This window comes from Pinus tabuliformis, chromosome 2_2 (genome assembly GCF_031772625.1).
Source record: "Pinus tabuliformis cultivar Carrire ecotype Pingquan chromosome 2_2, CPIR1, whole genome shotgun sequence".
In the NCBI taxonomy this organism is placed as follows: domain Eukaryota; kingdom Viridiplantae; phylum Streptophyta; class Pinopsida; order Pinales; family Pinaceae; genus Pinus; species Pinus tabuliformis.
The window spans coordinates 744,010,326-744,024,123 of record NC_142300.1 but is presented as its reverse complement, the minus strand read 5'-3'; the positions used below and the strand labels follow the sequence as shown (position 1 = coordinate 744,024,123).

Below are 13,798 nucleotides of genomic sequence, written 5' to 3'. Positions count from 1 at the left end.
CTTAGATGTTTTGGCTTGAACGATCCAAAAATCCTCCCATCTCTGGTGCTAAAAGTTCTGTCGAGGATTGGAATTTCCTCAATTGCCCATCGCACGACGTCTGTGTAGGGGAGAATCTGTTCTCTGGCCGCTATCCTGTGAAGGAAAGAGTCGGCTAAGTCTTTGAGAGTGGAATCAGACTTGCGAGTAGGATCCGCAGTAGCTTCTGTCACTGCCTTTTCTGGTTGTTCGGCTTCAATCAAATTATATGTGCCTTGCCATGTAGCTCTGGTAAGACCCGTGCATGTAGTGTCTGATATTAAGCCCTTCTTTTTATCTGTGGCAGCTTGTCCTGCAACTGTTGTAGCAGCGGAACCCGCGGTCTTCTTAGATTTCTTTCCCATCATGCTCAGGCTTCTGTTAGAAGATGAATTCTGCACAAAGGCAAGAAAAACCGTAACATAGAAATATAATAATGAGGACTTACGGTGGGAAAGATATATCAATTGAAGCGTGCTGAGAGATTAACTCTCAAAAATGGTTGCGGATCCAATCAATGAGAAGATATTACAGATATATTAAATGGTCGTTTAAGGCCTGCTACTCCTTAAATGCTTATTACACCATTATCCGGTTGAATGACTCCCTTAAGCGTGCAATGGATATTTTGGCGGTTGAGCGCAGGTGATCGTTAATCGAAGGGGCAAAACTTTAAATATGAATACATTACCTTATCCCTCCATTTAACGGCTTTTTCGAAATCCGCGCTCTATTGATCGGATATCAACAATACTTTAGATCTTCAAGCTATGCCTTTTGAAATTCCGATCGCCGATAGCGATATCGCATCGCTTTAGGAGAATAGGTATTATATAATCATAAGCATCAGATCCTCCCGAACGCCGATTGCAACGTCGCATCAGATTAGCGCGAAGAAATATGACAAGGTGCATTTAGAATGATTTGCCAATTCCCCGATCGCCGATATCGCATCGCATCGGGGGTAAGACCTGGGCGCCTTATTAATGTGCATGGGATGTTGCCGACTGCCGATTGTGCAATTGCATCGGATCAGAGTAAATGACTTAAGATGCTTTGACCGCATACGGAGTATCGCCGATCGCCGATATCGCGTCGCGTCGGAACTCATGTTATGTGCGTTTTTAAGATGTGTATGAAGTGTTGCCGATCGCCGATTGCGATATCGCATCGGGGGTAATCAATGTGCCGCTTATTTGTATTTCTTATGTCATTGCGATCACTTTATCGCAATGACAAAGATTTGCCTTATTTCTTTAAAGGGTTTTTTCAAAAAGGGTTTTATGAAATGAATTCATTTGATTATCGGACCTCTTTTGAACAATAAAAGTATTGATACCAATTAAATTTTGAAGGGACCCATTTCATACGTTAATATTTTTTAAGTAAAGATGATATGAAATGGGGGGTTGTTGTAGAGCACAACAGAGTCATACGTAGTAAATCATGTTGCAAAATGAAAGTTTTCTTCCCTTTGCATGTCTTCTCGTCTGTCAAGATTGAAAGAGTGTACATGCTTGTCATCTGTGCACAGTGTGATACAACACCATGATACGTCTACAGAGTGTCTGTCATGTGCTTTTACTCTTTTCTTTTTTGTGGACACATTCAAACTTCGAGCATGTTGGTTTTCATTGCTATATCTTTCTTGTTTGCTGGTTTTCCTGAATATCTTTCTTGTCAACCATGCCTTCACTTACATGGGCCAACCAATGCGTTGATGGATGCATTGGAAATATCACTTCACGTGAGAAGGCCCATGCACTATTTAGCTTAGGAGTAGGAGTAGTGTTTGCTTTTTCTTTCATGTTTTGCTTTTGCTTACTTGTTTTTCTTTCACTTTACTTCTGTCCTTTACTTGTTTGCTTGTTTATGCACCTATAGGACTAGTTTCCCATGAAACCATGTTTGGCTTATTGAGACAAGCTGGGTGAAATACAAGAGGACTTGTACAACTGTCAACATTTGGTTATCTGTCAATTCCCTCTCCTTATGAATATCTTGCGTTCTTTTAGTTGATGGTACCCTGATGGAAAATATGTTCCTTTCAGAGTGAGTCATGGTAAAGTCACAACGCTTGCACTTTTAACTAGTACCACTCGCTCTAATCAGTTTTCTATATTTGGTTAACCCTTGTCAACTCAGTTAAGTAGAGTAAGGTGAGGGGGAAAACCTTTACAAGTATGTTAGAGGTATATATAACATCCTTCTCTGAAGGGACAACCTCTTATGCTCTCAATAAGTCAGGATCCTTCTTCCGCCTCATGAAATAAATAAGTTCCTATGCACAGTTCTTTGAAAAATGAAAAAAAATAAAACAAAGGTGAAAGAAGAGAAAGGCTTTATGCGTAGAGAGGTGAAGCAAGTAACTCCGTCGGGGTACTGTCCAAGCTTGCTGGCAGTGAAGTGATGCTTGTGTTTGTGAAGAGACTCCGCCGGAGTATTGTCCAGGCCTGCTGGAAGCAGAGTAAAACCAGAGATGAAACTAAAACTCTGACAATCTATATTACTTGTGCATCAATATACCCCTCATCCCCAATTGAAACAACTCAGTTGACTTGGCTTGGTATGTGTGTTGACCGATCAAGAGAATGGCATGGACTATATCTTTAACTCAAGCTAGTGAAGGAACCATAAAAATCAAAGAATTGAATAATACTTCCAGAGAAGTTAGACTCGATTTACATGATGCAAGGTCCATATAGAGAGCTCGAGTTCGACCAGTGTGTCGCCAATGTTGTAGCGGCTACAACCACCCTCCAAAATTTTGCCCTCGCTTTGTTTTGGAGCCCCCTACTAAAATCCCAGCAACTTGTCTTACACTACCCAGGTACTTGTGCTTTCATTCAAGTTCTATCTTTTGATTTACAACTTCTGTTTGCTTACTTGCTATGTTGTCTAACCACAAGCTGACCTCCTTTGACTTGGTTGCATTCGGTTCTAGCACTGCCTTGCTGATCTGCATAATCCTATAAGGAAACCAACCTCACTCTCAAGAAATGTGCAGTTCAACCCAGCAGTGAGCTTCAGCTCCATAATTGCGTAGACCAAGCTGGAAACTTGCCTTTAGTTGGGAAATTGCGCAGAGCATGAGAGGCAACCAGAGCCACTCAACCCAGGAATTGCGCATAAGCATTTCCTTAGCTGTTGTCTAATGCATGTGCAGACAAGTTGCCCGATTTTCCCCAGAAATGCGCAATTTCTCCATGCATGCATGGAAGCATTTCCCGAAAAAGAAAAAACCAAAAAGTGAAAAAGCATCCCTAAAAAATAGGGATCTATTTTTAGCAGTGGGAGTTACACTTGAGTTAATTTTAGACACTGCTGGCACTTGTCGATTTTCCCTATATTTTTAACCTTCACATCATAAACCCTAAATTGATCAAATCTATTTGATGGACATCACTAGAGATCATTTGCACACTCGATCTCAGAGCTCTGGCATTCATAATGCATCTAGGAACCTTCAGCACAGTCGGTGCAACCTTTCCGGGTAAGTCTTGATTTTCTTGTCTTTTACATATTTTTCTGTCACTTTTGTTTCCTTGGCTTGTGAGAGTGTAGTTTTACTCATTTTACTGAACGCTCATTGGCATTTTGATTTGTTTTCACTTGTAGAAGTGTTGTTTTAAGTTTTGCATTGCCTTTCCAAAGCGTCGCATGCATAACCCAATTTTTGCACTAACAATCGCTGTTGCAGTGACTCTCCCCACAAGCTTCGTTGTTCTTTTGTTTGATTGATTCCTACATTGGTTTTGATTGCATGCATCACTATTCACTCAGATATGCACCGGCCATTGCACACACATTCAGATCTGCTCGTTTACATGTCGCCCTTGGGCAGATCTAGACTGCCTTGGCCTAGATCTAGCTCTTCCCAACATGCACTGCGCATTTCTGGATCTCAAGGCTTTGCCTTGGATCCAAAAATTGTGCAGAGTTTGCCAACGACTGGCTCCAATTGTGCAGAGGCTGCCAACGATTGGCTCCAATTGCACATTGCATAGTTCCAGGAGCTAGTCCTAGAGTCTTGCCCACTGGGATTGTGCAATGTGCAGTCCCAACCAGCATCAAAGCTAGACTGAATTGCGCATTGCGCAGTTCCAGTCATCAGCAAGCCACACTGGACTACACATTGTGCAGTTCCAGTCATCATCACCTCTCACTAGCAGCTGAGATTGCGCAATGCGCAGATCCAATTGACAGTCCCTCACCTTTGAAAGTCAGATTTGTGCAATCTTGCCCAACAGTTGCCCAGTTTGTTGCATGATCATTCCCTGAATAAATTTTGATTTCAAGCTTCCATTTGCATGCCACGAGTGTGCTCTATGTCTCCGGGTACATCAGTTGTTGAGCAAATTCTCAGCAGTACAAGTAGCATGGCTTCCAAGAAAGCTAGATCAAAGGATACTGTACATAACAACACTAGAGATGTAGTTGAACAGGTGTCAATGAGCTTGCCAGTCTATGCAGACACACAATTGTTCATAGAGAAGGATATGGAGATTATAAGCCAAGAAATTAAGAGCATATTTGTAGGCAGCTTCAAGGAAGATCTGAAAGATCGACAGGTCTATGTCAACATCCACAAGTCAGGCTTGTATAGGGTTGCATGCAGGTACCCTGCCTTCCCATGTGCGGACATCATTCACTGGATTGTCTCACATACTGACCCTGAGAAGATGACATTGAGCAGTGCCAGTGGAACACAACTTTCTATCTTCAGGACAAAAGACTATTATCAGATGTATCACTTACCTTAGCTGATGAACTGCATGGATGCACACTTCAATACTCCCAACAACAATGTGAACACTAGAGAGATCATGAAGTGCTAGGTAAAAGAGCCATCGAAGTTCATGTTGACACCCAATCGGCTCTACAAGACTAAGTCACTCAGGAAGACCTACCAGCTCTTAATCATCTTTGCATGTCGCTTGTACGATCAAGAGAGCATGAAGACCTTTCCACATAATTGGGTGGTTGTGTTGGATCAGTTGGCAAATGAAGGAAGGCCATTCAACTGGTGGGACATGTTGGCTCTTCAGCTAAAAGAGGATGTGACTAATTCCAGAAATTCGCCTAAGGATGAGCAAGCGAGATTCTATATGTCCGCGTACCTTCTTGATTCAATCTGTGCCCAACAACAGTTTCTTGCCATAGGTTGGACATGGACACCATCAGAGGATGTTGTGAACATTTATTGCAAGTTGCTCTCTGAGTGCAGCTACCGAGGAATAATGGCGAGGTTATCTGACTACTTCATCACCCCGGTTTACAAGATGATCTTTGAGCAAGATCCACCTTGCATGTGCCAAGAAGCAATGCATGCATTGCTTAACATTGCAGATTGGTATGCCTCACACGGTGGCACCTTCATTAAGATGTTTAGCGGAGAGAAACCTTTGCATGTGCTACCAAGGTTTGCCACAGATAAATTGGTCATGCAAGAGGTTGCATATCACATCTCCACAGAGTTATCAATAGGATTACACAGGAGGAAGAAGGCACCATGGCCTCCTCTTCCTTTGCAGATTGGATTGTACGAGATTCAGAGCTTGAAGGATGAGGATGCCGAGGCTGAGCACTTGAAGAAGTTTGAATTTAGCACCAAGGATTTCAATCTGTATGATCCCCACTACATATGCAAGAACCACTGTGCGAACATGTACTATCCTTCGATCCACGGGGCATGTCATTAGCCAAAGGAAGATCCTTGGAGGTATTGTTATAACTTCGATAGGCTCAATGAACTGATCAACATGGATATAGAATATAAAGCAACTCTGTAGGTAGCAACACCACAAAAACAACATTGAGCAACGAACCGACGTAGGACAAAGGAAAGAGGAAGATTGCCGAGAACCTAGAGGCTGAGCAAAGCTACAAGTTCAGAGAAGATCCTCTTGTTGAGAAAGTAGCTTTGGAAATAGAGGCGAAGAGGCGACAATGCGAAAGGAGAGTAGAACGGAGGAAGAGAGAGAAGCAAAGGTTGGAGGATGTAGAGAGGAAGTTGCAGGAAACAAAGAAGAAGCTGAAAGAAGAGTAGGAGCTAAGGAGGAGAGAGAGAGAGAGAGAAGAGAAGCAGAAACAAGAACAGGGTGAAATACAAGGCGCAATGGCAAAGAAAATTACACCTTTACAGGTTGAGGAGTCAAAGCAACCAGCAAATGAAGAAGAGGGTGAGCAGGTGCAGGTTTGGGAACTTGCTCAGCAGATTGAGCAAATGGTTGAAGCAACAGACATGGAGTTGGAACAGGAGCCACAAGACCAAGATACCGACCTCATGCCGAGAACATTTGAGGTCACACCTCAATCTTCACCACCTCCAGAATTAGAACTAGTCCTAAGTGAGCAAGGAGAGGTTGTCCTCCTTGATGATGATCTGGTGATGGATGTGTACAATCTGTCATTTGATGAGTCACAACAAAGGATTGTATAGGCACGAAGAAAGCAACTCCTGGATGATCACGCGTCACTTGCACATATAGAGGAAAGGGTGATTGTGTCAGATGTTAGAAGACATCTAGCTGCCATGGTCGATGCTTCTAAGGCTTATGCAGAAGCCATGAGTTCAACTGTCAAGTTCTTGTTAGCAGAGAATGATCGAATGGCAAAGGACTTGCAGGAGACCAGGCAGAGGACATAATAGTTCACAAGATTCACTACGGCAGAGATGAGAAAAGCAATACTTGCTGAAGTATCGACCCTTGAGACCACCATGCAGAAATTGTATGACAAATTTGTCACCGTGCACAAGGCGGTTGTCCATTTATATGGTTTTCAACAACAGTGCATGAATATTGTCCAAACTCTCAAATACATACACGCTACTATTACGCATGTACAAGAATGGACAATGAGGTACAAGGGATCCTTGCTTTACTTGCATAAGATGATGAAGCCGCATGCAGAGCTAGACAAAGCACATATTCAAATGCTGAACTGGAACTATGAGCAACTCCCTCCGCTCATCACCAGCATTGAGGCTTCATATGCATGGTTGTTCAAGAGTCTGGATGTCATAGTGAGGACACACAAGATCCCTTCAATCGGATCTCTCACTCAAGCCATGAAGAAGAACCAAGTCCTGCTGGAGGTCGACAAGTACATGGAGCAGTTGATGCGAGAGGCCACCAACGATGACTTGCAGCTGAGCACAAAAAAAATGCAGAAATACATCGGTGGTCCAGCCACACTCAGGACAATGTTGCGCATGCTTCAGGATGAGTTGGACAGAGGTTCCAAAACCATATACTCAAAAGCCATGGAGGCAAGAGTCTTTTTCCAAAAAGACATCACCAAATAGTACGAGGACACAATAACGCAATACCAAGCTTGGTATCAATTCGTCACCGAAGACCATCAAGAGGATGTTTCCGAGTTGGTATTTCCCCAAGCTTTTGAGTGATGGTGTTTGTCTTGTTAGGCTGACTCAAGCCTATTTTGTCCCACATGGGTATATGTGGAAATTGTATTATTATTTGTAAATATATTGTAAGTGAAATTCCAAGTGTCATTAGTGGAATGTGAACAATCACTATGTAATGTAAAGAGTTATTTGTAAAGGAGTTGAAGAGTCATGAGGGTAGTCAAAGAGTCAAAGGGGAATGTCAAGGGTCACCCCACCCTTTGTTATATATAGAACCTCATAACTCATAGTAGAGGCTTTTGGGAGCCAAGCTTTTGGCTAGGCATTGCTTAGAGAAGGCTTGGAGAGTATTGTGATGAGCCTTGGCTTCTCCACAATGTAGAGCGAGTACATCTCTTTGGAGGAGTAGACGGTGTTGACTGTAATGTTCCACTATTGGGGCTAGTGGCTATCAATGGTGTATGTATGGATGGAACTTTCACTTAATAATATAATTGAACCAACACGTTTTCATGCATATGTTGTTATTGTAGTTTGACTATTCTGGTTACTTTATCAATATATGTTATTTAACTTACGCATTTGTGTATGAACTATTTTGTATGCAATTGTATGAATCTTGTTGAAGACGTGTTGTTGTATTAACCCATCACTTTGGATTGTGGACTATTTCGCTTCCAACCTGTGATTTCATTTCGCTCGTGTGTTCCTTTTACACTGCATACTATTACAAGCTTCTAAGGGACACACTTCCTTTTCCCCTATGACTCGCTACAAGGTCACATACTTGCTTCCGACAAAGTTATCATACTTACCTATGCTCGCTACCGCGGTCAAGGCACTACTTTACTACCCACTGTTGGGACTCCTACTCAAAATGGTCTGAGGTCTAGTTGGGACTTTTTACCTTGGAGATCCCCTAACATGTTGGCGAGTCCAGCACTGTCAACACCACCTTTATCGGTCCAGGGATTTTTAGGCCTTTGGGATTTTCCTAAGACCACCTCACTCAATTTCGAAACCATCCGACAATCCAACTCAACCTAATGAAAGAACCCCATCACACCATGGTTATCAAAAAATGGCAAAACAAGGCTAAAAACCATTGTCACACCTAGAAAAACCCATGACCAATGATAACAAGAGAACCAAATACACACATGCATATAACATGCATGCCAAAATTAGCAAGGAAATCATACATGCAACTCGATACATGTAAGTAATCCCGCTGTAGCTGCCTTATCCAATTCTTCTTTGCTTGATCTTTGCTTTCCTTTGCCTTCCTTGTCATTCCTTTGCCTTCCTTCCTCCAATGCTAGAGTGTTCCAAGAATACTCTAAGTGTGCAAGAGTATGAGATAATAGAGAGAATAGAGAGAGCTCCATGCTAAAACTGACAAAAGGTTGTGAATTGATCCTCAAAAGCCTTTTTACTAATGAAGCCTCTATTTTCTTCATTTTCCATTATTTTCCTTCAATTTCCTCCTCAATGCAACCTGTGACCTTTCACCTCCCGTTTCTTCTAGTTTCCATTATTTTCATAAATAAAATGCCAATTAATGCTTCTTGCCTTTCCAAAGCCTTTGCCAATTTCCCCTTAGCCATAATAAACCAAATGAACAACCACTAGGATTTCTGCCCAACATTTAACTTGAAATACGTGTCCCATGACCTTGGTCTTATTTTGCCGTTATTAACTTTATTACATGGATTTTCGGGACTGTTACATCCTTGTCCCTTCCCATCCTATATTGAGTTATCCTTATAGTTTGTTAATGGGTGAAAATAACATGACAATGAAATAATAATATCGTAGCAAGTTGATAATAAATATCTATGCTCTACTTCAATAGCCTCAATACTTCAATAAGCCACATAACACAAGATTAAGTATGAAATAAAGTTTTTTAGTTAAGAATTAAAAACTACTCAATGTTTAATCATGGTTTCTAAGGAAACTTAAAAAGAAATCATTGTCATTATAATTACCCTAGACATTTAAGGTCAATGAACAATTCTTAGCCTCTGCAACATGCATTGAGGCTAAGTGTCATAGTTTAATAATAAATTTTTTGTATCCTTTTTTAAGGAAATCCAAAGAAATAATTCGTGTTTTCTCTTGATTTTTCATTTTATTAAAAGTTGTTGAATATTTCTTTTAAGCATGCATATGTGTATATTGTTATCTTTCTTGGTTTGAGTGAGCTATATAATCCATGGTTGTGTTTATTCACCTAGTTACACAGCATTTAATGTTGTAGCAAGTGGCATATAGGACATTGGATTTGAAAGCAATTCAAATCCAATAATCTATGTATCACTTGCTACAACATTCAATGTTGTGTGGATAATCAGAGCACTATTGACTTATTTGTATATTCAATATTAAATTTGCTATAAAATCATTATATATGTACTTTTTGAATTAAATATTTTTGTGAGTAGAATATAAATTTAAAAGCAATTCAAATCAAATAACGCTCACCACAACATTCAATGCTAATTAGATAATCATCTAACACTATTAACTTATTTGCTAAGTGAATAATTGTGCTTCCATACACTTTGACAATCAAATGGTTACAGGGAGATAGGTCCATGATTCACAAACAAAGAGTTCTCATACACCTTGTTCTTCTTTTCCAAATTATTTTTCTAGGATTTTAGACTAAAAAAAAAACTATTTAACTCACAAAGAAATCTAAACATCCATGACTTAACCTTAAAATTACATTATTATCATTAAATTTACATATGCGTAAAATCATTATATATATATTTATTGAGCCAAGAGGCTCATTCTACAGCGCAATATGATATGTAACTTTGTCCATCCATTATCAAAATTGAAATTTTGTTCATATTAACCAAATTAAAAAAAAAAGAAATTAAATAGCTATACAAAATATTTAAATAATATTTGTTAAAAGGCTCATTTTACAGCACAGTATAATGTGTAATTTTGTCCATCCATTATCAAATTGAAATTTTGTTCACATTAACCAAATTAAAAAAATTAAATAACTATACAAAATATTAAATAACTATACAAAATATTTAAATAATATTAGTTAATAATAAAATTTGCATTTAAATAAATTAAAATTAAATACCACTCCGCTCATTCGATCTAAATTTAAGATAAATCCGTACCAATTTAATTAAAAATCATAATACACCATTCACATAGGACTAAAATCATTACATAGACGTACTTATTTAATTAAAATCATGCTGACTCATGCTTGCCCCTGTGCCACGGGGTTCATATGTGCTTGTGGCCAATTTGGAATATCTATTTGTTCCATAGAAATGCACCATGCATGGATCGCTCTAGAGTTTTCAAAGCACTTCTAGCTTCTGTTGCCACTCGATCTCCCTTCTGCATCAATCAATTCTATTCCTGCATCAATCAATTCTATTCCTGCAGTCACCATACTTACCCAGATCCCAAACCAATTCCTGATGGGCTATTTCTTCCTCGTTTATTTTCTTCCCACGGATATCTCAAATTTCAAAGTCGGGATCACGCTCGCCTGCGCGAGCAACCAACGAGAACTCCGAGAGATCAAAAACCCTATAAAACATCGATTAAAAATAACGGCATAGAGGATTTCACAGAAGAAGAAACCGAAGAAGATGAAGGAGATCGCTTGCCAGAATGGGCACAAGTTCCACGGTACTGCGCTCCACAAGTACAGAATATCTGCACATTGTTATCTGAGGAAGCCAACCAAGGCAACAGCAAAATCCATTCAATTCTCAGGCGATTACGTTTCAACTTAACCCCTGAAATAGTCTTAGGGGTTTTTGAAAAATTACAGGCGGATAGGTAGGGACAGAGCTCTGCAATTCTTCTCGTGGGCAGGGAACCGAAATGGGTATCGGCACGACAATATAGTGGTGGATTACATGGCAGATTTTCTGGGCAGAAGAAAGCTCTTTGACGATCTCAAGTGTCTGCTGAAGACAATGTCTGCCGAGAGAAGCGGCCTTGTGACGCCCCGGACTGTCTCGATTGCTGTAAGGTATTTGGGCAGGGCAGGAAGAATTGATGAGGCCTTGTTGGTATTCGAACAGATGGAGAAAAAATATGATGTTAAGCCCAATAATCTGGTTTTCAATAATGTCCTATATATTCTATGCAAGTCGTCTGCTGTTAATAGAGAGCATATGGTTTCCTGTGTTGAAAAGGGTTTATTGATTTTTGAGAAAATGGACTCCCCGGATACTTATTCATACAGTAATGTTATTATTGGTTTGTGCAAGATTGGTAGAGTAGAGGAAGCCATGATAATTTTTGATGAAATGCAGGGTGATGGGGTAATGGTTAGGGTTAGTCCTACTAGAACTGCAGTCAATAATCTCATCGGGGAGTTGTGTGAAGCAAACATGAAACAGGGTTCTGTTAGTATTAGTAATGTGAGGGTTAAGGGTTCAAGTTCAACTCTTCCCATTGATATTTTGGTTCCAAATCTTAAGAGCAAAAATTATTTGGACATGGCCGTAGGTATTTTTTGGAAAACTAGTGATTTGGGCGTGTTCCCTAGTGTTTTTGTTATGAACATGCTCCTTGAAGAGCTTTGCAGATCAAGGAAGGTTGAATTTGCTTTGAAGATCTTTAACCTCATGGCTGACAGAGGACTGAGACGTGACGGGCAAACTTATCACATAATTATACAGGCTTTGTTCAAAATAGGGAGAAGTAGTGAGGCTTCTGGCATATTTTCTCAGATGATATCGGACGGTGCAAAACCGGATGTTCTCATGTATAATTTTGTAATCAGTTCTCTATGTACAGCTGGGAACTTGAAGGATGCGGACAACTATTTTGATATGATGAAGAAGAAACGCGGCCTTCCTAACAATGTCACATATACGGCGCTGATCCACGCTCACTGTAAAGCAGATAATTGGCAAGCAGCTTCGACTTTACTGAATGAGCTTTTAGGACTGGGGTGGTCTCCTCACTCTCACACTTTTAATCTAGTTGACGGCCTTCTGAGAAAAACAGGGAAGATTGATATAGCTGAAAAGTTGTTGCTTAAAATGGAGTCTTTACATATACACAATGACTGTAAGGCTGGCGACTGGGAGGCAGCTTACCAGAAAGTGAAGAAAATGCTGGAAAGAGGTTCTTCTCCTCATGTTTACACTTTAGATCTCGTTGAGCAAGCACTTCGGAAAGCAGGCAGATGGGGAGTAGTTCAAGAATTTCGGTGCAAATTTGGGCGAGTACCCACAATGTCAAGCACTGAAAACTCGAGTTCTGCTTTCCCAGTATGAGGAAGGCTCTGTTTTCATTCCGAAGTACAATTCATTCTCAGTGTGCAAGCTTGTGATATGAGTTTATAATAACTCAAATCTTGATGGCTGGTTGAAAGTTACCGTCTCCGAACGACCCGGCCATACTTGCACTGTTGTCCAAAAAGAGATTCGATATTGTTCAAAACTGTTGTGCATGGTAAGGTTTATGCTGTTTACCTTTTAGGGCATATCTTATCTTCCACTTAACTGCTATAATGCAGTAATTATTTCAGAGGAGAGCTATCCAAAGTAAACAAGAAACAGTATGCTATCTGAAGTATGCAAATAATTTTTATCCCTAGTTTTGTCAAGAAAAGCTATTTAAAACCAGCAGTGGAAATTTTTGCCAAAAGGCAATGCTTCAGGTCTGTTTAGAAGTGGTATGTGTGAAAATTCTCATGGAAAGTGAATTTTTCCTCATGTTTACCCAACAGATTTTGTTTGAAAGGCCAGTTGGACAATAAGATAAATGTTTCAATGTTTCCTGTGAAAACAATGATAAATGTTATAGAGTTAACCAATGTAATCTTATGCAAATAGCTACAGGGTTAAGCAATGCAAGTTCAAGTTTTCCAGTTTGAGAGAGGGTTGTGTTTTCAACGTTTACCACACACATTCACAAGGCAAAGGCCTATCATCTCACTGTATACTGAATTCTTGATGACTAGTTAGAAGTCTTAAGAAGTGGGCTAACACTGCAAGATTCTCAATATGCAAAATGAACTTACACAATAAATCAACACAAAAATATAGAGAATACCTATAAGGGAGGGCAGCACCAACACTTACTTCTTCAGGAAGCATTGTTTATTACAATACATGTTGATAGGTGATAGTCATTGGTGTCAACCCAAGCAACACCAGGACATGCCCCACTTTTGTTGATGAATATGACATGGCAATTCATGAATCTTTTGGGTCCAGATCATTTTAGTTGGATTCTCCTTAGAAAGATGTTTCTGGTGATATGTGGCATGCCACATAGTTCTTCACGGTTTGAGAGTAAAGTTGGAGACCCCAGTTATTGGGCTAAAACCCCAAGGGGTGGTGGCATGGCACTCTTTTATTTGTTGACCACTAGACAGCAAGAGTGAGGGTT

General features: G+C 40.1%; 1 protein-coding gene across 1 annotated transcript; it reads left to right on the top strand.

The window, feature by feature from the left end:
* The first annotated feature begins 10,646 nt into the window (after positions 1–10,646).
* Positions 10,647–13,272, top strand: LOC149194823 (uncharacterized). Its single transcript, XM_089405172.1, has one exon. The coding sequence runs from the start codon at positions 11,305–11,307 to the stop codon at positions 12,676–12,678; it is 1,374 nt and encodes a 457-aa protein (XP_089261298.1). The 5' UTR covers positions 10,647–11,304; the 3' UTR covers positions 12,679–13,272.
* The last annotated feature ends 526 nt before the right edge of the window (positions 13,273–13,798 follow it).

What these genes read in the sequence shown, in the direction of transcription:
- LOC149194823 (XM_089405172.1), top strand. Translation starts at nt 11,305, where the DNA reads ATGGCAGATTTTCTGGGCAGAAGAAAGCTCTTTGACGATCTCAAGTGT.